Source organism: Pagrus major, chromosome 4 (assembly GCF_040436345.1).
Source record: "Pagrus major chromosome 4, Pma_NU_1.0".
Lineage (NCBI taxonomy): Eukaryota > Metazoa > Chordata > Actinopteri > Spariformes > Sparidae > Pagrus > Pagrus major.
In genome coordinates this window covers 20,751,570-20,776,066 of record NC_133218.1, presented here as the reverse complement: position 1 = coordinate 20,776,066, position 24,497 = coordinate 20,751,570, and the positions used below count along the sequence as shown (strand labels likewise).

Here is a 24,497-nt window from a genome sequence, read left to right as displayed (position 1 = left end):
GGTGCTCTTGAAGCTGCAGTCTGATCACTTCACAATATTCCTCTGAACACACAGGAGGAGCCCCACTGATCAGGAAATAAGGAACCCAACCTGGTAGCTGTCTGGCTCACCAGGCAGACAGTAACACTATTAATGATGGATATTGGAGGGAGGCAGAGGGAACCTGTGTTTGGTTTTCACACTATCACTGACGACAGTGCGAGACACAGTGGTGAACCGTCTGGAAATCTGCTGGTGATGATTTTTTACATTATTTCTGGTCAAACTTTCATATGACATAAACATATTTTTATTTCAACATTGTTTAAAAGCACTTAATGGTTTACAAACCAGACACATCTTCAAATAAACAGGCCTACAAGTTACCTTATTTATCTACTGTATATGCCCTTTTTTTCATCACATTGTGGTTGCTTCAGCCTATGTGTCTTGACCTTTTTCTGGGAAGTTATTCAACCATATTTTGTATTCTTAATTTGTTAGTTGATGTCAGTCGTTGGATTTTGTTTCACATAATTTTAAAAAACTTTCAACAAGAAAGCTAATGGAACCGGCTTTATGTTGATTAGGGTTAGGGTTATTATTAGGGTTATTTTTGTCTGCTTGCCTCCATGACAGTAAGTCAATGCCAACAAAGCCAACAAAGTATTACAGCCTCTAAGCAAGCAGCTAATTAGGCCAAAGCTCTAACGCCCATTGAAGTGCATGGCAAAGCACTAATGTAATTTCTGCATGTATAATGTAGAATGCAGAGTGTGAGTCATTGATCGGCTGCCAAAACACTTGTTAAAGTTGCAAGTTTTGCAAAAAGCTGCAAATTTGTTAAGAAAACAACTACAGTGAGTATTAAACATCACAGATCAAATCAAAACAGAAATGCTTTGTCATGTTTAGAAGTGGAATTTGTAGAATATGGCCAAAATTTGTAGGTATATCTCACCAGAGTAACTGACAACTGCTGCTCTTTGTTATCTGTCCTTGACTGCAGCTTAGCTGATTAGCTCATGGCTCAGTTAACTGTGGAGCCAGTGGCCCTAAAGTCTGTCTGGACCGGGACCTCAGATCACAGGGGGAGTCCTTACCAGCGACAGGGTCTAGCTCAACTGGATTTGACTGCCTGATGTGAGAGAGAGCGTGCCTAGACATCAAACTGGGACTAAACACAGCCTCCAAGAAGGACAGGAGATATAGTATGGAGGTGATTTACAGCGGCTGCGACCAAAACTATGACTTCAGGGACAACAAGACATGGCAGGCGGAGAGAAGCAACAGAGAGTCGGACCTCAGCGGCGGGTGAAAACGTAATGTAGAGCTCGAAAATATTCACATCTAACTCTGTCAATTGAAGATTTATTTTGACCAACCCAGAGGTGATTGTGGAAAGACAAACCAAGACTTTGTTGGTGAGTTTTATTTAGTGTATGTTGAGTTTAAATGTTTTAAGATGAGTTGACGAGGCAGTTAAGCTCATCTAGTTTGGTAAAAGAGAGAAATTTAAATTCAGATGGTGTACGGTGGCATTTTTCTGTTTAGTAAGGAAAATAGAAGTAAGAGTTATTTTTTTTACATTTTGTGAACTAATTTTGTTCATTTATTACGCAAACAGCTGGAAACTACTGGGGCTATCGGACTACTACCTCTTGCTGGTACAAAGTGGTGTTTTGAGACAGGATGGGACGGGGCTATAGCTGGTTAGCATGCTAACATCAGTAGACATCTCTACACACAATATGTACAAGTCTTTGAAATAGCCACAGCTGTTGTGTCTTCACACTCTGTTGATAATGTCAGTTCATTTTTCATCATCAGTGTTTTCAACAAAAATTTTGTCCATGTCTTACAAATTGTTCCTTTAACCATTAATTTTGCGTTGAGTAGTTTTAATTCAAACATATGCATTAAAAAAACAAAAATTAAAGTAGTTCATACCTCTCTCAGTATAGGACATGAGAAGCCGCTGTAAGGCACTTTATACACTGAATACCTTTTCTCTCAATCTGTGCATCAGTCACAGTGTAGACTGACTTCTGTCAACACATGTTTTTTGAGGCTTTTTCATCCTACCATAGAAAGATCAAGATTTAAACTGTGACTTGCCAAAATCATGTCTTTGCATTTTGTTTTGATGACATTATTTTTCTACCTTTTGCAGCAGATGCTGTGACTTTGTGCACCGGCAGAGGGCAGTGTTAGACCATGTAAGCATCCAGCTGGAGAAGAGAGGGAGATACAAAACTTGCGAGGCGAGGTGAGGAGGGTTTGTCTGAGAAGAGATCTGTCTGAAGAATAGACAAAAAAAATGGTGACCATGAGGATGGAGAACAACATATTACGCAAAAAAACAGTCAGACAATGACTCACGGTACAAGAGTAAGACAGTTAAATGAGGTCTTCTTATCAGAATAACACACAAAAGCCTTGCAACATGCACATAGAACAATACAATACATTATTATAGAATGATCTCTGCGTTATAGTCAGTTCGTTACCATGGGTATAATGTCTCTGGATGTGTGTTGACTTACTAACAAATCTGTAATTTCTTTGTCAGCACAGAAAAACAAAAGCAATGTATCATTTCTTAAGGCAGCAGTAAAGGGAGGTGAGTGCGTGCGTGCGTGTGTGTGTGTGTGTGTGTGTGTGTGTGTGTGTGAGAGAGAGAGAGAGAGTGGGAGGTGGTGAGGTTACTGTAGCTCTGCCTTCACCCCAGTCAGCCTCCACCAGGGTGGGTTGCCAATTAGAGCCAACACATATGACACACTTGACTCCCCCGCTTGAACCATGGCTGGAGATAATAGGCCTCTTCCTGCAGCTCAATCGATGACATACTGTCCCAGGGTGGATGTCTGCCTCAGTACACACACACACATTCAACACACTCTTTCTTTCTTTCTTTCTTTCTTTCTTCCTTCCTTCTCTGCCTCTTATCTGTCAGAGTAAAATGTCAGCTTTTTGTTTCTTACACAGAAATATACAAGCGACACACACACACACACACACACACACACACACACACACACACACACACACACACACACACACACACACACACACACACAAAGGCTTTCTGCTCTCTTTCTTTTATTCTCTCATAAACAATAACTTCCAACCAGAAAAAATGAGCCTATTGTTCACGGTGAGATAAGAAACTAGTGCAAAAAAACACAGTGAAGCTATATGTAAAGCTAATCCATCAGCTAACTGTGTTTGTACGTCTAGCTAACCCCGCAGGAGGCGTCTGGGCTGTGTGAGGGCACCTGAGTCATGGGGATTACAGACATTACAGTAATGGATAGTCTATATGCTTCGTGCAGTAATAGGCAGACGGCTTGCGTGAACTTGCTCTCAGCAGTCGGGTCTCAACGTTGTTGTTTCTGACTTGCATCTTGATGCGGCTGTTAGACCTTGGCTATCAATACGACCGCCTCATAGCTGGCTAAGCAAAAGCATAAACATTGCATCGGTACAACCTAACCATGTATCATCCCCTGAGCCTGTAATACTCACTTTCTCTGGGAAAAAAAAGTATGAATTGTATCAGTGTTTAAACAAAAATAGGGAGGAGAGCTTGCATGGCTGGGGAGGAGGAAAGGGAGGGATGGAAAAGAGTGGAAGAAGGCCTCTGCGTAGCTTTTTGGATTGGGGGGGTGGATAGAGGATGGGTGTGGGGTGGGAGACGGTTGACAGTTGTGTGCATGCGTGAGCCTAATCTGCCTCCATCAACTGTCAGAGTCGGGGATGTCAGGGCTACCGAGGCTCCTGGTCCTCCCTCTTTCTCTCTCCCTCCCTCTCTCTCTTCACAGGCAATGTCATGTTGTCAGCCCACATATGCTTGTCTGCAGTGGAGGGGGGGTTGGGGTTGTTGGGGTGTCGGGTGGAGGGGACATAGGCACATGGGCAGCCTCCGTCTTTTTCCTGTCGCCGTCGACACTTGTCTTCTTGCCTGTGCGCCGTTGATGTTGTTCCCTTTTAACCCCTCCAGCTCCCCCCGTCCTCTCCTCTCTCTGTGTTTGGATAACATCAGAGGCGCCGCTTAGTTGAGTCGAGAATTAGGCTCTTTTTTTGTTTTGTTTTTTACCTCGGGCATGATTTTGTCTCCCTGCCTCTTTTCTGCTCTCTTATCATCACAATAGATTTTGTGGCCTCTTTAATTTGGGCAGCAGGGTGGTACATCTGTCCTTCAGTGGGTTTTTACATTCCCTGAACTCCCAGAAACTTGCCACTACGGGGAAATGATGTACAAGAAAAAAAAAAGTTTATACATTTAACAGCAATCCAAGTTCATTTTAATTCATATATTTCTCTGAGCTTCAGTTTGTCCCTCCTCTGATGTGTTACCGTAATTGTTATATATTCATTTTTCTTTCTAATGTTGTCTTTTTCATACAAAATAAGGCGTTAATATTTTGTTTTTTGTGTTTTACAAAAAAACTAGGTCATACCTGGATTGGAAAGATGATTGCAATTTGAGAAATCGATTAAAAAACCTTTTCTTTTGATTATCCAGATGGTTAGAAGAGTCTGCGAGGATAATCAGAGCAGCAGTAAGTGTTGTCACACAACCTCCTGGGTTTGTTTTAAAGTGTTTATTTTTCAGAAAATCAGATGCTTATCCTTGGTGACTTTGATGACAAAAATCTATCTGACTGACCTTTTTTTTTGTAATTTGCGGGGGACCAGTCATTTAAAACCTTACTTTTATATTATTACAAATCTAAAACAACACTGTAAAATCTGACAAAGTGATCTTACTTAAAAAAATCAACAAAACCGAATACCTTGACATTTCCAAGTGATGTGGACTAATAACTTTCAAGTTTTAAAGCTTTTCAGCTTGTACATCTTTAATTGAATAGTCTACTTGACTTGATAATCCTTAATTCATTGGTTTCCTGACTTTTTTTAAAAGTAAAATCAACTTTTACAATTTACATTTAATCCAGTCAGCAGTGTTTTCTGCTATTTCTGTCATTAATTTTAAAGATGTGTTTTTTTTGATAACAGATTAAAAATGCTTTAAAATGTTGTGCATATAAGTGTGTATGAACTACAAAACAATAAATGTGGTTTATTTGTCATTTTCCCTCATTGGCTGCATTGTACTGTACACCTGTACACACATTTATTTGTGCTCTGCATGCTATTTATCTTACATTTATTTTATGTGACTGTGACAATTTTGTAGCTTCTGTGATAAATTCAGTTTCTCTGGAGCCTTTTAACATCTGAACAGGGACAAAAGATGAAAAACAGGCAAAAAACCAATTTTTTTTTCTGTTCATGAATTTCAACAATCCCTGACAAATAAGTGAATAAACTAATAAACCAGCATCCTGAGTCTCTTCTCTCTGTGGAATGAGAAACCACCAGGCTCATGTGTTCTGAGAGGCACGTAGACAGCAGTCAAGCGTTTTTATCTGTATGGGTAACAGTGCTCTTGCCCCGCTGACCTACCCCTGGCACCTGCCACGGGGGGCTTTGAGACTACCTGTCAATCAAACTCACATGACCCCCCTCTTTGCCCCTCATCCTTTCTTAGGACTCACCATGCAAGTCTTGGCTAACTCATTACATCCCACCCCCACTCATCTCTGACTTTCCACACACAGATGATATCTCTGTACGTGCCCACTGGAGCGCACCGCCTCCCTGTCTCAGCATGCACGTTGCATGTTAACCATAAATCCCATATAGTGTACAGTATGTCTGCATGAATGGATTACTGTGCTGAAGCACGTTCAGCTACAGGCTGCAGTTGTGGCTCCTTATTGAGCTGAGCTACAACCATGTCTGCAGATGTCTAGTCTGTAGGATATTAATGCAGAGCAGCTTTAACAGGGAGCAGGTCAAGGCTCACATTAAAGCTTCAGCAGACTGCTTGTGAAAAGACTGATTTGTGTTAAAGAATTGAAGTTCTGTGCTGCCCTCGCTGCTTCTAGTTACTAGGGATCAGACTGAGCGGCATTTGTTATCAATGTTAATATTTAGCCTTAGCAATAATATGTATGATTCATAAAACGTGATCAATGGCATTGAGCTTTCAGGAGCAACTCTCGTGCTTTTACATTCAATTTTCACGCCCTCGCTTGCACACAAGCACAGAAAATACAAACATGCTCATTGAAGACTCCCTCTGTCACACACAGATACAAACGCACACACTGAAACACACACCCCTCCCGGCTATGAGCACCCTTGCCCCGAGTGCTCCCTCGCTGCAGTCTCCATAGCAGGCAGGGAGACTGTCTGAGTGCTTTATGTTTGCTGTAACACAGAATCATCACTGTCAGGGCCATTGATTTGTCAACAACATAGTGATACACTGTAGATGGATAATGGCCCATCTTGTGCACAGTTGCTACATTTTTCTGGACAGCCAAGGAGCATCTGTTGTTGTTCTTTTTTCTTTTGCTTTTTCCTTCCTCCTCCTCCTCTTAAACCTCGCTCTCTCCTCCCTCCCTCCCACACACACATCCTTGCAGTTTGAAAACAATAAAAGAAAAGCAATGTGTCTTGTTCAGCTACTAAATAGCTGTCTGGTTTGTGTCTCCTGAGGTGGTTGCACATCAGTGGCTAGCCCATCTATCAGGCCGATGCACGGCCCTCAAACCTCCAGGTATAGAGATGATAAATACCCCACCTCCTGAAAAGGGCATGGAAAAAGATGGATGGATATGGAAAGAGAGAGACAGTTACAGATATCGAAATGGAGTGATTGAGGGAAAAAAAGGAGGAGAATCGATGGAGAAAAATGAGGACAGATACAAGAAGAAAGATAGAGACAGAAGACAGAGAAAGGGACAACTTATCTTTGTTATAACCTAAGTGTTTAGTAAGTTAAGATTTACACATCACTAAATTAAAACGAGTTGCACCATACAAACTAGTTCTTACGTTGAGATCAGTTGTTACTAAATATTAACATCCACTTACTGCCAAGTGTGTGTATTACGTAGGCTACGTAGCTAACAGAATGAATAGATGAAGCTAATGTTTGCTTGCTCATACTGTTACTTATATCACCTGCTTAGACCAAGTGTGACCAAGTAATTATGTACAGTTCCCAAGTCGTGTTTTTCTTGGGCAAGTCAAGTCAAGCCACTCCCAGAAAGACAAAAAACAAGGTATTGGTACCTTTCAAAAAATTATACTATTGGCCAATTTATTATCTAAACTGTTCAAAAAGTATAAAAATGAAAAAATAAATAATTGTGTTATATGATAGCTTTTTATTTCTTAATGTCCTCTCAATAATAAAAAAATATTCTCCCCCCATCACTTTAGTAAAATTCTGACAGCCAGGCAAATAAAAAAAACAACAAGAAAATAAACTGTAAACATAAAATAAACACAAGTCATTGAAGTGGTCATTCAAATCACGAGTCTTTGATGAGTCGAGTCTGAGGTAATTTCTATTCTGTTAAGTCAAGTTACAAGTCATCAAAACAGTGACTTGAGTCCACGTCTCTGGAGATGAGTAAGAATGATGAAATACGGTCGACATATCTGACCTGACATTTTATCGAATTGATGTAAAGTGGGAAGAAATTAAATCACATGCCACAAAAATAACCTCAAATTACAAAATGTCTAAATGATAAAAATGGCGTTGGTTAGGTTAGGATAATCAGACATCGCAAGAGCGTCCGCGGTCTTGGACAGTTAGATACACCAAAACAACTTGGACACACACAGAACTGCAGTAAAACCAGCAATTTTATGATTACTTTTGCTGAAGATAATTTGGACAGTGGTATGTGGTTGTCTGTCGTAGCATAGCATTTTTCACTTCAATACCCCCTAGTTCTAGGGGGTGAATTGGCACGAAAGTTTAAAGAACAATATTGCCAAAGCATAAAAGTACAATTTGTCCAAATAGTTGGACAGTACACAATAACTGCAATATGTACATAAAAAGAAAAAAAGTGTTATGCCACGACAGGAAACCACACCTGTCTGAAATAATCTTCAGCAAATGTATTCATGATCTGAAACTTGCTGGTTTTACTGCAGTTCTACATTAGGTTTGTTCAAGTGGTGTTGCCGTCCCAGCTGTCCCATGACGGTGGACTAATTCTCGCACGTGTAACTCAGATTGGGTTAGGGTAAGGCCACTCTAAAACTGAGTAACTTCCTGTTTACATAGCTGATTGAACTGTCCTCGCATTCCTTCGGCTATAAAGGTGCAACAAAATGTAGCATTTCACAAGATTCTAAGCTAGTTATAGTCACCAAGAGCTTAAAAAGGACTTAAGACAGAAACTTAGGGATGGATTTATGAATAGCTGTAGGTACAACCCAGTCCAGGCTCCCTGCGCTCATCCCCTATTCCCTCAGCTGTTTGATTAAACAGTACTTCCCCCCCATTCCCCCTTATCTGGGCTGTCGCTGCATGAAGGAGCTATCTGCTGTGTGACTGGCAGACGACTGCCTGCTGCCTCTGATAGCATTCCACTTTGGTTAGGTAAATAGGAACTTAACTGAACTGAGACAATTTAAACAGTCTAAATGTAAGGAGATTAAAACTGGCCAAACAGTGGCTGAGCACAGGGATGCATCAGTGCTAGTTATGCACTGCTGCGAGAATGAGGAACACACATGCAGGTTTGTGCACGGCCCTCACAAAATTTCACAAAGTCAAACAGAAAGACACGAGCATCAGAGACGCTCAGCAAAAGACACGCAGAGCCAGAGGACACATAGAAGCAGCCTTCAGTTGTTTTTGATGCCTTGCTGCCCTCTGACCTACAAATTCACTGTCTATGCTCGCAAAATCTCCACAACACAGACACACACACACACCCACCCACACACACACACCCACCCACCCACCCACACACACACACACAGACAAACAGATACAAATGGCATGAGGCAGGCAAAGCAGGATGGACCTGGGGACAAGTTTCCGCCTGGACGCCCTCATCTAAGCCAGTCCTGCCCTTCTCTGCCCACAGGCCTTTCCAGACTGGCCAGTCGAGTGAGCGACCTACCCTGACTCTAACACTGTGTGGCAGGGGGACCTAGAGACAGATGTTCCCTGCCACTGGCATGGTGCAGACGAGGAGATGGTATCCCATGTGCACGCAGTAATATGTGTCTATGAAGACAGAGGGAGAGACAGACAGAGAGAAACTGAATGCTTGACTGGCGATGTTGGGAGGAAGAAAGGAGGAGCAGCAGTGGGTGGTGGTGGTGGTGGTGAGGGGGGATTGTAAAAGGAGAAATAAATCAAGTCAAAGCAATTTGTGGCAATAGCTGCTGCAGTGTCATTAGGAATCCCGTCACGCAGCAGCTCCTCTGAGCAGTCAGCAGACGCAGGTTGACAGCAGGCCAAAGAGGAATTTTAATTTTTCCCCCTGTCTCCCAGCTCCCACCTCAGAAACATTTTCGAACTACTGGCCCACCCTGCCAATAGTAGCCTTCAAACTCATCCTCAAAGCGGCTGGCACTTCCTGGATTAAAGCCTTTCTCAGTGTCATAATAATACAGGATCACTGCAAGAAGAAAATATGGTTAAATAGTTTTAAAAGCTGCACATTTCTTTGTAATTTTACAAAAGTTCAACACAAAAGTGAGAAATCAAGCAAAGGATAATTCTTCTTGTTTGCAATGCAGCTTCTGAATCACATTGTTCAATATAATAACAATTAAAAAAATTATTTGATATGGAAACATTTTCTTTTACAGAGGTTTTGATTGATTATATCTGCGATAATTACCAGTTTTTTTTGGTACATAATTTCTGCAAACATGCTCCATAGAACAAAATTATATTTAAGTTTTTTTTCATGTTTAATGAAAATGATTTCCAACATTTCTGACGAGTTAAGTGCGAGAAAAAGTTGCAATAGTTGCTGGCAGCAGTGGTGTTGTCACAACCACAATGGAATAAATTATAATTTTAACCAAATTTCATACAAATGAGTAAAATTAATGACATGACACGACTGAGGTTAAATTATTAAATCAATAACATTAAATTCATCTTGTCTGCAGTGCAGCTTCTGAATCACTAGTTGTCACTTTATTTTAAACCAAAGATGAGGTCAGTCATATAATGATAATTATATTATATTATTTTTTTGTTTGTTTGTTTTTGTATATAGTTACTTTGCCTCATCTGACTTCACTGTGTGAAATGATTTCCAACATTTCCTATTTAGATAACATGACGATATAATACACTGATCACAGAGATTTGGTGGAGAAAAAACAGAAGAGGGCAAGAAAAATGTTCAAACAAAATATTTTGGTATAGAAACAAATTTTTCTTCACTTCTCTTTTCTCCAAGTTTTAAAGATAAGGTCTAGATTGATGATCTACTATAATAACTAGCTATTGACGAATACATTTCTGCAACCCTGCTCCATATAAAAAAATGTATACAAATGTTTTTTGGCTTTGTATAGTCTTATTCTGCCTCATCTACCTTCTCTGTGTTAAACGATTTCCAACATTTCTTTTTTTGCGTCCAATTTTCTTATTTATTTTCTACATGAATTGCAGGTGTATGCCAACAAATAATTACTGTCACTATCATAACATATAGACATATAAGGGCAATGAAAGACAGGGAAATAAACAAAACAAAACAAATATTTTTATCTTCTCTTAATAATTCATGCATTAACATTTTAATTGTAATACAGATAAGTAACGTCAGGCATACACCTGCATCTCCAGTCTTCCCAACATTTTTGACATGGTTTCTAACATGATACAACACACTTTTCATGTCACAGAGAAAGCATCTGAAGAGGGCAAATGTTTCTATTTGAGAAAAAGTCAAAGTTGCTATGATTGCTGCTGGCAGTAATGTTGTTACAACCACAATGAGAAGAAAGGAACAATTGTCCTTTTAACCACATCTCATACAAATAAGTAAAATTAATGACATGACTGTGGTTAGAATTATTCAATCGATAACATTACAGATGATTTTACATGATGTCTTTGACCTTTTATAAAAATATGTTACAAGTGATTATAGTATCTCATCAGCAGCATATGAGTGATACAGACACAGTGGATTTGTGTCAAACACAGAACCAACAAATCCAAATCAGTGTTATGAGAGGATAAGCAGCACAAATGGAGAATGTGGTAATAACGCTGCCCAGAGCGGAGCAGGGCAGAGTAATGCTGCACATTTCTCCTCTCAGCTGCCACTTTAATGAGCAGACAAAATGGCCACCGTTGAATAATTAATATGCGGGTCCATTAACAAGGCATTAGAATGCATTCTATCTCTTATTGATTTTTTCCTGTCTTTTTTTTTTTCAGTTGAAAACTTTTACTCCATCCGTAGACCACTCTGCGTCCAGCGCTGGCGAGAGTGAAATATGGCTGCTGCTGTTTAAATGTCAGCTTTGTAATTACACATGGAGCCACGAGCTGGGCAATCCCACGGCCTGAGGGCCTCTGATTTATGGTCAGGCACTGATAGCGACGGCGCAGACATGTACAGACAAAATGCATTCACACAGAATGCATCTCCTCTCCCCTTACAAAAACACACAACCTAAACTCAGATTATGCCCAGTTTTATTTACTGTATATTAACTGTATTAAGTAAATGCTTTTATTTATTGACAGTAAACACAATAGTAGTACAGGTGATCTAATAATTATCATGTACTTACTTGTTTCTTCCTTAACCTTAAATGCATTCTTTTGGTCTTGGGAAACCCCCAAATACTTTCTATTCCAAATTCGTTTTCTGTTTTTTTCTTCTGTTTTGTGACTGGGTTTTGCGACCACTGCGGTTACTAAATTGTGTTTGGTCAGTCGCTAAGCAGTAACAGAGGCATAACACAATGCAATATGTATATAAACATACAATTTAAGAGGCAACTGTATGTTGAAAGATAATATGTTTTGATGATAAGACTTTTTGGCATCAGTAAGTTGTTGGAAAAAATGGCAAAAACGTGTTTTGGGGGTTTATATTGTCTTAGCGAAACAAGGTTACTTAAATGCGCAGCATGTACTTTCTTCCACTAGGGGTCTCACAATCAAAATAAGCAAGACGTAAATAATGTGGGATCATGCAAGATGTTGTCTTCACTGTTAAAGCAACATTATGTAACTTTTTTATCTTAAAATAACAGCTTCAAAATAATTTTGATGGTACAGTTTCTTTTAATAGGGTGAATGATGTCTCTGTCTCAGCCACTCTGCCCCCCTAGCACTTGTTTCTGCACCTCTCAGTGACAGGGTAGATCACGACGTTACATACATGTTTACTTCAACATACAAGTTTTCAACACATAACATCACTATGACGTAATGAGTTTTGTTTGTAGTCAGCACCTACATTACGTCTGACAAATAGTTACAGACCTGGGGTTTGTATTTACAACAGTGGTGTTGCACTCAGAAACTGTAGGGGACGCCAAAATCGCACAAAATACCGATTTCTACATAATATTGCTTTAATAATCCTCATTGCAAATGAAAACCCATGTACATGACTCAGGCAAAAATGTTCATGAATAACGTAATGTATTAATTCTGTACTCATGTTACATTTAGTAATGTTAGCCAACTTCCCTCCTGTCTTTCTGACTCTTTCCTGGAAGTTATGGCGACAAGCGATCACATGAAACGTTGATTACCTTGATTAAAACTGTAGAATATCTCTGGGTCTGAAAATAGTTGGAAACATTAAGTGTAAGTACATAGCACAGTATTGTTGTAAAAAGATACTTGATAGTATCGAGGCAATTCGCTTGGTGCAATTAAAGTATCATAGTTTGATACCCAGACCTACTGAAATGTGAGGATTTGTGTTTTTTCTGTGTTTTATAAGATCATAAATTAAATATCTTTGGATGTTGGACAGTTGGACAAAACAAGAAATGTGAAGAAGTCATCTTGCTATTTTCTTACATTTTATAAACTACAATCAATCAATCAATAAATCTACAAGTAATCAACAAGTCAACTGATAATGAAGATAATCGTTGCAGCCTGACACACCTTTATCTTTATATTGATTCAGTTACTGATAACAGTGTCAATCTTCTTCCCAGTGTCTGTTAGTCTTGTATGAAGTGTAACCTCGGCCTTCTTTCCTCCTCCAGTGCTTTTTGCTCAGCGGTCTAACACACTCTAGTGGCATGTGGGACACCCCGGTTCAATACACCCTCCCTCCCTCACGCACTCCGCCCATCAGTCAGATTGTAGGCACAGATACCTGCTGGGAAAACCAATCTATATCTGGACGAATGGAGGAGGAGAGGCGAGGCCAGATCAATGTACAGATATTGATACACGCAGCCATGCAAGGAGACTACACTCCTTCTGAACTCATTCTCTCCCTCACTGCAAAGATTAGGGATCGAGATGAACTGCTGAGTAAGGCATGTGTGTTTGTGGATGACAAAAGAGACACTGTAACACACGGGCAGATACAACAGATAGAGGAGAGAAGAAGGAGGGAGTGGAGATACGTAGTGCAGACACAGATTACCACCACAGAGCTCTGTAATGGTGTGAGAGGAACACGTCAATAATAAATACCTCCCATTACACCACATTGGATCGCTGCAGCCGCCTGTACAGCACGACACCACGCTGACTCCCTGATCTACCCCAAATTACACTGATGCTCTCACACTGAGCTTCTGTGGACTGCAACACACTGACACAGAGCACAGCCATGCACAGATGCATACATAAAATCATACATGTGGCTGCAGCTCTGAATTCATTTTCCAGCACAGCACAGAGGTTGAGCACCATGGTTTGATCCCCCCTGCCGACTCTCCGTTGGGGTCTTGATTTTTTTAAGGCTCCACTCCCTCCCTCCCTGCCTCCCTCTCTTCAAAGAGACGAGGCTTGACATCCAGGTGTTTTATAGTATTTGTGGCTCTGATCATCCATCAAGCCGATCGATCACTCTCCCAGCAGCTTTTATTAATGATCTTGTCAGCCAGCCCGCTCTCGGGTGCAGCCGCTTGTCCAGAATGATAGATCATTAGCTAGTCTGCCTGCTATTTATTCTCTCATGACCTTGTCTCTCTCCATTGTTGAGTGGGCCGAGTTATGAGTGCTAGAACATGATAATTCACTATTGATTCTGCTTTTTGTTTTTTGTTGCAAAAAAGTTTTTTTTTAGCTGTGTTCAACTGCAGACAGACAGACAAAATCAGTTATTTAAGCAAAAGTAGCAATATCACAATATAAAAATATTTAATACAAGTACAAAAAATATATATTTTCAGTTTTCAGTTGTAGTTTGGGAGTTTTAGGTTTAGGCAACAAAAGTACTTGGTAAGATTTAGGAAAAGATCGTGGTTTGTTTTAAAATAATAAGTCAACATAAACTTTTGGTTTCACACAGGACATGAACAATGATCACAAACAAATCTGTTTGAAGTTACAATTATGCAGGTTAGTGAGGTTCTCTTTAGGTTTAATCGTAGCGTTATGGCTTGCTAGTTTAATGACAAGGTGATGAGAAGACCCAATGCGAGCCAACAAGAGCGCACCTCAGGCACACAACACTCTGTGGCGGCGTCCCCCAGGTAAAATAAGGAGCTTTTAGGGAGTCCCATTTGTTAAACACACCATTCATAGTTGGTCCCTCTTCCCCAGCTCAATAAGCAAGACACAGAGAGAGAGCAGCGGTGGTTGAGCGAGCAAGAGAGTGAATGAAGATAAGAAATGGCATTAGGGAGAACAAAGCAGTGAATCAGAGTAATAAAACGTTATTTTCTGACTGTTTCTCTGTGGTTACATTCTAAAACATAAATAAACACACCCACACCTCCAGAAAAGCCTCTGCTCAGCTGCCTCTCTGCTCTCTCTCTCTGTGTGTGTGTGTGTGTGTGTGTGTGTATGAAGCTCTGCCCCAACCCCAGTCAAACAGACACACAGACCTCAGCAGCTCTTCATACATCCATGACAGACAGAGAGCAGAGGAGAGAGATGGAGAGAAAAAATACAGGCAGAGGGCAGCCTTTTGTAAGATTCTATACATATATTTTTTTTTTTTTCAGGAAAATCCTTCATAGTATACCTTTAAGTATATTAATTGTGTGAACTGGTTTAGTTTACAGCATTCTGTTCACTCATAAATAATGGATTGATTTGTTGTCACCTTCATTTACAAAAACTTGTTGTGGAATGTCATGGACAATGAGACAATAATAATAATAATAATAATAATAATACATATTTAAACAGATATTAATGACGGGGGACAGGAAATGAAAGAAAAAGGGAGAGTAATAGAAAGAGAAAGAGGGAAAAAGGTCAACAGAGAGAAAGGCAAAGAGAAAACAGAGAGCGAGTCAGCAGGAGTTTCACAGGAGCGAAGCCCGAGGCCGAGCCAGTGAGGTGTAAGCAGCTTTAGAATAAACATGAGCTCCATGTAAACAACAACCTGCCACTACAAGCATCGGTTACGCACCCACACAGACCTGCTGGGGTTCTGGATTCACTGATGTGTGTTTGTATGTGTGTGCACTGTATACTCAGGCTGTCCCTGGGGCTGAAGAGCCTTGCCTGTCATCCTCCCATCACTCCTCTCTCTACCCACTTACATCCATAAAGCCTGTCATGTTGATCAAGTAGCTACAGGCCCGAAGCCTTTTGTGATTGTCAAAAGTGTGCACATGTGAATATCTGACTGAATAATTGTTGCCTGATTTTCCATTTGTGTCTCTGATGTACAACAGACCAGAGGTGTATAAATGCTCTACCACTGAGAGGTTCCTATGTTTCTGTGGCTCATTACAACAGTCTAGTGACCTTCAGTGTACAAAGAGAAGAGGGAGGAACTTCTTTCTCCTCCAGAATCATTCACGATGGATGTCTTTCATGTTTGCAGCGGATGACGGGCTGACTGAGTCTGACTGAGTTTCAGTAACACACTGTATGAAGTTTAAATACAAACTTTCAGGGTAAAGGCAGAACATAAGTACATTGTTTACCTCTCTGTATTGGCTGCATTGTGAAGTTAAATATTAGTGAATACATATCAAATGGAGTACTTTTCTGAATTGTTTTGTCCATGTCGTAGCTTAAGAGTCTACGTGTTTAATGAATTTTCCATAGGCTCCACTTAAAATGAGGGAGACTGCATTTGCTGTCCTTGCCTCTAAACTTTGGGGGCACTTTTATTTTATCTCGGGATAATTCCACTCAATTTACATAAAAAAAACCCAAAAACTCTGGATAGATGACTCAATCAATGTAAAAATTGCTATTTGGTCTGCCACAAACACTCTCCCGGAAAAAACAAAGGTTGAATAATGGCAGAGCATCTGCCATTGCGCGACCATAACATGACAAGGCATTGTTTTCCAGGGTCCCCAGGTAATTGTGGAACAACTGGAATATTTGTGGAAACTGTATACTCCAGTCTTTGCCAGCAGTAATACCACGACAGCTAGGACAGGGGAAAGTGGAAATCAGTATAAATCTTTTTTTATGTATAGTTCAGTTAGTTAAGAATAGTTCAACTGTTCAACATGTCTGAGCAGTAAACATGAGATGGGAAATAGCATTATTCTCTTTCTCAATGAGAGGTAGATGTCTATACATTAAAAATGAAGCTAGAGCTAGCGTCAACTGTCTTGCAACCTCACGTTGACGTGTAGCTGTTTGCCTCCTTTTCAAGTCTTTTGCTAAGTTAAGCTAACAGGCTGCTGCCTCTAGGTTCATATTTGATTCATATACAGAGAGGTATCAATCTGCTCATCTAGTTCTCAGTAAGAAAGCAAATAATCCTCTTCCCCAACAATTTCTTCAGCATTATGTTTGGCTCTTTCTTGAAATTTTTCAGTCTGTTGCACAACTGACGTCACCCAGAATCACTGATGGGTGAAACTTCTACATCACTGCAGCAAAGTGAAAGATTAAAACATTGGGAGTCCACTGGTGTTAAGTTTCTCTTTAACAGCTTTTATTTTGAAGTGCTTTGTAATTTTTGTTCAGAACATTTCTATATAGTTAAATCATTACTTGATAACATGAGGTTTTTTTTTTTGTTCATACCCATCCTTTCGTGCTTCTGTCTGTTTATAACAACTTTATTGACTGCCCAGTGGTGTTTGTCAGCCCTGTGGTGAGGTTGAAAACTGTCAAGTCTTTCTGTCTGCCTTCGACCAGGTGTATGCTGAGATCTGATTCTGAAAAATGGGTAGAGAAAATGAATCGATGATTGAATGAACTGGCATTCAATCAGTGTGCTCGCTGTAATAAAAAATCTCTCTTTGAAATGTAATACTTTCAATTCTTTGTTAGCTTGTGATGCCAGCTGGTTCCTGTTACAACCTAATGTGTGCATCGTCTGATGAGATGATAAATTAAATATCATCCTGCAGGCAGGCTAACATTCAAAGTGAAACTGTGACAAAGTAAAAAGACACAGGCAATATGAACCCTCCCGTCATCTCTTTTTAACATCACCTGCTTCTTTTAAACCTTTGCCATTCTACCCAAACTCTCCATGTGACTCGAACACATAAACAACCTCACCGGTGTCCCCCATAACCCGCCCTCCAGGACCCTGGGGCCCAATAAGCAGCCATCTGCAGACAAGCTCTTCCCACTACGCTCCAGCAAACACAGGCAGGGAGTGTTTGAATGTGTGTGTGTGGATGTAGTTCAAGGGCACGAGTACTCCATCAAGCTGGAGTCCAGGGAATATCCACCAGCTTCCCCTCCCCCTTGTGTGCACCAGGGAGGCACTGGAACCCGTCCTGAGTGCCCCTCTAAACACACACACCTACAATAGAGTGTATCTATTACTGCACGCCAGCTCTCTGCTCTTCAGTTTTGATTTTGACCCTCTGCAGCCGCCCCTGTCTTCCTGCCTGTGGCCCAGGCCAAGTCCTAGCCCTGGCGTGGGTGGTTGGGTGGGGCGGCAGGGGGGGTTTGAGGGCACTGAAGCTGTCCTCTGGTGCTCCTACAGCCCTGCCTGCTCATCCATCCTGGCCTGCCAGCCCACAGATCGATAGCTCTGCTCTCTTAATCAGGTCTCTGGTGACTGTGGGCGGACAAGTGTGTGTGGATGTGTGTGTGCGGACAGGAGGTTGTATTGGCTGGGGGTTACACTTGTGTGTTTCTTTCCATCTTCACTTCTCTGGCTGTTCATCACGACTGTTTATCTCAACTGTATTTTAGTGCCTCATTCTCTCTTACCCCTTGAAATCCTTTTACATATCACTTGCTCAAAACCCTACGCCGACTTTTTCTTCAACATCTTCAGTCCCGTCACCCCCCTCTCCTCTATCAGCTCTCTCTAGCCAGCTCTTGTTAAGGCTCCCGACTGTCCTGCTTTATATTTTCATCTCCTCTCTGTGCCTTTTCTTTCATCTCTTCACGCACTCTCTGCCTATTCTGGCAGCACGCCAGGGCTCATTCAAAAGGAGTCTCCAAGTCGAGTTGGTCCCGGTGCCACTGCAATCTGTTTTGACTTGTGATGAAGACAGAAGAGGCAGCAGTATTGGAGAAACGGAGATGAGAAAGGATGAGAGGTGAGAAGAGCGAGCGGAGCGAGAGGGTTAGTCAGATGGAGTGTGGGGCATCCAGCTGTGGTGTTGTGCCTTGCTAGAGAATCCGCCTTCGGGCTCTCATCACACCTGTGTAACCACAGCTGCACACACACACACGCACACACACACACACACACACACACACACACACACACACACACACACACACACACACACACACACACACACACACACACACACACACACACACACACACACACACACAGCAAACATGCGTGACAACACTGCAGTTTATGAGAGAAGTAAACAAAAATAACTCCAAAAGACTTTGACTCAAATTCTCAAAAACGTTTTAAATTTTCAGATAAACATTATCTATTATTTCAAGTGCATCAATGTGTGAACAATGTTAAAGGTGCACTATGTAACTTTTTCAGCCTGTCCTCGTCAGAAAAAATGACCACAGTGGTCAACAGTAAAAGGAGCTTATTGAGACTTATTATTGACATTTGTGTGTTGAACTTTTTTTAGAACAATGTTGGCAGATAGTCCGATATTCTAGCATTTTAGGACTTCAAGATGGGCTGTTTTTCTTCGTACCCCACCATCACATAACCACCATAACTGTTTTGCTCTAATGTCAAATACAAATGTAAACATATGGCTTTAGAGTACATCTAAAGCTCATGTCAGCTCTTGCATACTACTATTGCGCATATCAACAGCTGTGTCTCCGTTTGTTTATAGGCCCGTAAAAAAGCAACATTGTGTACCTTACATAATATTAACAGTGTTTGCTCACTGATCACATTTCAAAGTTCATTGTGTCTCCTGTTCCTCCACCATATTGTCTTTGATTTTGTCTGGTGCGAGTGTGACTCACTACGATTCTTGATTCAAGTCACACCACCACAACTGTCACTCTGTATTCTCTAATCACACCATTTTCACAAATAAAACATCAGAATATTCCAATAAAAGTATTCATAGCACTCTTTACCAGTAGGTACTGCTGTGTTTTAAGTACTTTTACTCGAACAGATGAACATCCTGTTCAGTGTATGTGCAATTTTCATCAGGAGCCAAAGCAGACTTCACTAGCCGTTACCATCTCCTAAAGGCAGACTGAACAGTGCATCCCACAGTTCATAACGGACACTGGCTTGAAGTGCATATATCACGTTTTGTCCCAGTTCTATACTACATAAAATTGTACAAAATATGTACTATATATTAATCTCTATAGTCCATGGTTTCTGCAGTTAGTATACAAAATGCACCAAAAATGCCACAGGCAAATGAACTTCATGCAGAAAAAGCAACATGTTTTCCCATGCTTTATTTTGGGGAGGTGACACGCAGCAAAGGGACACAGGTCGGACTTGAACCCTGGGCCGCTGTGGCAAGCACACAGCCTCCGCACATGAGACGGGCGCTCCACCAACTGAACTACTGGGGCACCCTGAAATCATGTGTTATACTGAAAACTGTCAGTGTGAATACTGTTTTGGGTATTCTTTGTCATGTTTCTAGTGTGAACCTGTTTAGTATTCATACAGTATGTAGTATGGAACTGGGACACTACTACAATTGCAAACCCTAAAAAAGTGGGCCACATTAGGTTGTGTACCAATTAACACTGCTTGACAATTTCTTACATGCTGTATGTCCGTCACAGGTTGGACTGTTTCGGACGCCATGTCAGATTATTTAGACTTTTTCTTGATAAATTCATTTGCAATTAGGGTTAATTTCTCTCCTCTTGATGATGTTTCAAAGTGCCTCAAAAAATTACTTATCTGACATAGTAATTGATAAACAATGCATGGTATGAGTGATATTCAATTTAACAGAATTACTTTTGTAATAGTTTTTGTATTGCGATTAAGTCAAATCAGAGGTTAAAGGAGACCTATTATGCTTTTTGTTTTTGTTCTTTCCTTCAGTGTTTCATGGGTTCGCCTCGTCAGCCTTTGATTCAGTGACTTCCTTGACATCACACTACGTCACTGCATCATTTGCATAATGAAGTTAATCTAGCTAGTTTGGCACATAAAAGTTAATTTAGCACAGCTGCTTTGTTGTTGTTAGAGATGCTGGCTCAGGTGTGTGTGAGCTGACCAATCAGAACAGACTGGGTGTTCAGGAGGGGGGCCTTAAAGAGACAGACACTAAAACAGTGTTTCAGACAGAGGGGGAATACAGTGCTGCAGCACTGGACAGTATAAGAACACTGAGGCATTTTTTGAGCATTAAAGCATGTAATCCTATTCTAGCAGTAACCTGCCTGAACTTGAAAATTAGCATAATATGTCTCCTTTAAGTCATTTTTCACAAAGCTACACCTGTGTTTTTTAACCAGGGACCTTTATGCTGCCATATGTATCAAAGTGGTCCAGTTATGGGAAGAAGTGTCGCAGGAGGTCCTTCTTGTTGACCTTGCCCATCTGATTCCTTGGCATCTCCTCCACCAGCATCAGGCCTGTGGGGATGGTGTAGGGCGCCATGTGCTCCCTGCAATAAACACTGATGTCAATACACTGAAGACTGTTTACTGCAGAGAGGAAGATAAACACAGACTCAACTTAGACAGGCATGCACAAGGACACATAACACTGATCAATGTGCACACATACGGGATGGGACTATGCACACGCACACACAAATGCAACAAAAAAGAAAACAAAAGCGGAAAAACAATTGCAAAACAAAGGCTAGCCCTGTGGCAGAGTAGTCGAGATAAGGAAAGAAATGTCCTTCATACACTCTGCAGCTCTCCTCCCTAATATCCACAATTCGCCTTCCAGACACAGACAATTCCCTTCGTACAAAACAATATAATCACTGTGAGATGAAATAAAAAAAGAAAAAAACAAATAATAAAAGGAAAAACAGAAGGCTGGGATAATTAAAAGTGTTTTATTTTTTCCGTTTTGAGTGCACGGTTGTTACGTCAAGTCTTGAAGCCTGGAGCTTTTCTATTATCTTCTAACCTAGTTTGTTTGTTTGTTTGTTTGTGCCTGAGTGTGTGTTAGTGTGTGTGTGTCCCTGTGTGGTGCGAGGGAGCATAATGACTCATACTGCTGCCATCAAACACTCCTTTCAGCAGATGTCTCCGTCTCTCCCTCTCTCTGACTCAGTGAGTAAAGTGTGAGTGAGTATATGTGCATACATACACTGTCTCTGTAATGGGGCTTGCTCGTGTCACCAATTTCTCCAGGGCAGTGTGTTTGTGTGTGCGTGAGGGTGTTTGTGTGTGTGTGTTGAAGGCAGTGTGAGGCACAGAGGGTGTGATAGAGATTCAGACTGACAGCTGAAGCCAGGGCACTGAAGAGTGAGCATCCATCTACTTGTTTATGTCTCATTTTATCTCCCTCTCTCTCCCCTATGCCCTGGCCTCAGCAGTGGGCTGTGGGCTGGCACTGCCTGTCTGCTGGCAGCACCTCTGGCTGCAAACACTGTGTGTGTATCACAGTGTGTGTGTGTGTGTGTGCAAGTGTGTGTTAACCTGGGTCACAGGCAGCAGTAGTAATCCACCATGCTGGACCAGCAGGCCACAGCAGTAGGATCTAACACCCCCACACCATATGGAGCCCACAGCCCTGACACACACACGCACACACACAAAATGCACTCAGAATTCAGAGAAGTGAATAAATGACTGTGGTGTGTAGTAGATGGATAGTGCAGCAGACAAAAACCAGATGGTGGAAAAGTGAAAAAATATGTGGACAAATGAGTTGGACAAAATTCTATGTAGAGGGTGAGTAAAAGAGGGGGGACTAAAAAACAAGCAGTATTTGTGCCTTCGGTCACTCCAAAGCAAAGGGCCGCATGACACCACCGACTGTCTGCGTTCGACAAAATAAACTCTTATGACATTTAGAAAAAAAAACAAATTGTTAGCACGTAAGATGAAGTCCTCCGTAACAATCATTTGTCCGCTTCCTCCACATCCTCTCTTTTTTCATCTCCTGTCTTTCCTTCAGCTCCCCTCATTAGTCCATCTCTGGCCTCTATTTCTCTCACATCCCTTCGTATTGATCTGAGGACTTCGGGGGCTGGTCACTGGGGGATGTGTGTGCAGAACTGCTTGGAGAGCTGCAGAGTCCGCATTAGGAGCCTTCATTTGTTTACCACAGGACTGGCAAAGAGCTTCTTTTCAAATCGAACATAACAAGAATTAACCAAGACAGGGTCAGCACTCCTTCGCAATAATGGGAACCGGTGCTCTTTTTGTGTTTTGTTGTGAATGGTGCAGGACAGTGCATTAGTTATTTCATCAGCTGCTGTAAAGTGTACTATGAGAATTTTTTAAAGTGGAAAAAAAAACAGTTTTCTCCATCGTGCAAGTGCAACGCAAACTGTACAATACTCATGCTCACACTACAAAGTCAAAGTAATGATAAACTCTACTTTTACTCGGAATTTAAACTTTGCAATATATTGCACTACGGCAAAAGTTGTGCCAGGCGAAACTTTTTTGCCAGATATGAATGAAGGGAGGATGGGCAGGACAGCGGTGCTGTGGTTAGCTCTGTCACCTAATAGTGTTAATGTTTTGAACCTGTTCACCAGCCTTATGCCTTTTTGGGTGGAGTTGGCTTGCTCTCCATGCTTGTTGGGTTTCTCTGGATGCTTGTTGGTGACCTGTCCAAGGTATAACCTGCTTCTTGCCTAATGTCACCTGAGATCCTTTTAGAACAGGTAAGCGAGTAAAGCTGATGGATGGATGAATGAAGTAGGTGTGTTTTTTCATGCATTACTGTTGACTGAAGCCATTATATTATCAAGCTGAAAGTCACAGTACCTTGCCCAGGTCTTCAACTCTGGCAGGGTCATACTCTGCCCCTTCTTCAGCTGCACCACTGCAGTCACTTTCTGACCCCAAATAGCATCTGGGGCCCCAATTACAGCCACGTCTGCAAGATTAAAATCATACAAAGCAGACATGTTGTTAAGTTTTAACTCATATTCTTTCATTTTGCGGTGCAGGGCGTAAAAATTAGGACTTGAATGCATGCGTTCCCTCTTTATTTGAGCACATCGATTTTAATACAGAACAATACCTGGGGTTATTAATGCTAATTATTATCTTTCATAAGAAGGTGTTTACATGAATATCAGGAACAGGCCACTGATAAGTCATACGAAACTCTTTGGTTGTCTTGTCTGTGTGACAAGGATCATTGTCTTGCTGCATTTTCTTAAATTTGGGGATTATTTACAGGATAAAAAGGGCTACAGCACTAACCTAATATTGATTTGAATGCCCTAAATAAGATTATCTTACATCCATTGTGATATGGAAGAGAGACAGAACTATGAAAAAAGGATCCCTGGCCAGTTACTGACAAGTCAAGTCAATTTAATTTATATGGTGGCAAGTCACAACAAAAGTTATGACCGTGGTGAGAACAACTGCCACTGTCGCATCACAGGTAAGACACAAAACCAGTACAGCACTCTTACCTATGATGTCTGGATGAGCCAGCAGCTGACGCTCCACCTCAAGTGCACTGATCTTGTAGCCGCCGCTCTTGATGATGTCAACACTGCTGCGACCCATGATCCAATATACACCGTCTTTATAGACCACCGTGTCCCCTAAAAGACAAGAAGAGAAGCAGTACCCACAAAGTAAGACAGAGTCAGGGTCCACGTATGTGTTTTGTTTGTGAGTAGGTTAAAAAACTGGATGGATTGATATTTAATAAAATCTGTGAATTTGTGAATTGGTCTTAACCTTGTATTTTTAAACAAGACTAAGGGTCTTCAACCATGACCGGATGGATAAGTGTTCCAATTTTCACGTCAATCCATCAAATAGTTGTTGACATATCTCAGTTCGGACCAAAGTGGTGCACCAACCGCCCAGCCATCTCTGCTTTCCCTTAAAGCTAGTTGCTAGCGTGGCTAAATATGAGTGAAAATCTGGCAAAAAGTACCATTTGCATCGTAAACATGCCAAAGTTTGACCATTTACTTTTTTTATAGTTACATTCATGCAGCGCAATCAGCAA

The 24,497-nt window shown here is 41.2% G+C and overlaps 1 protein-coding gene across 2 annotated transcripts in view; it reads right to left on the bottom strand.

The window, feature by feature from the left end:
• Positions 1–16,908: 16,908 nt before the first annotated feature.
• acsf3 (acyl-CoA synthetase family member 3) overlaps positions 16,909–24,497 on the bottom strand; it is a 45,013-nt gene continuing 37,424 nt past the window's right edge. Inside the window, exons 8-11 of one of the 2 annotated variants that reach the window (XM_073465197.1) lie at positions 23,947–24,081; positions 23,285–23,396; positions 20,841–20,988; positions 16,909–18,614 (exon numbers count right to left, since the gene is read on the bottom strand). In XM_073465197.1, coding sequence (XP_073321298.1) covers positions 20,874–20,988; positions 23,285–23,396; positions 23,947–24,081 — 362 coding nt within the window. In that variant the 3' untranslated portion in view covers positions 16,909–18,614; positions 20,841–20,873. Of the gene's footprint in view, positions 18,615–18,807; positions 20,989–23,284; positions 23,397–23,946; positions 24,082–24,497 lie in introns of those variants that run through there. The other variant, XM_073465196.1, reaches the window with a different exon arrangement.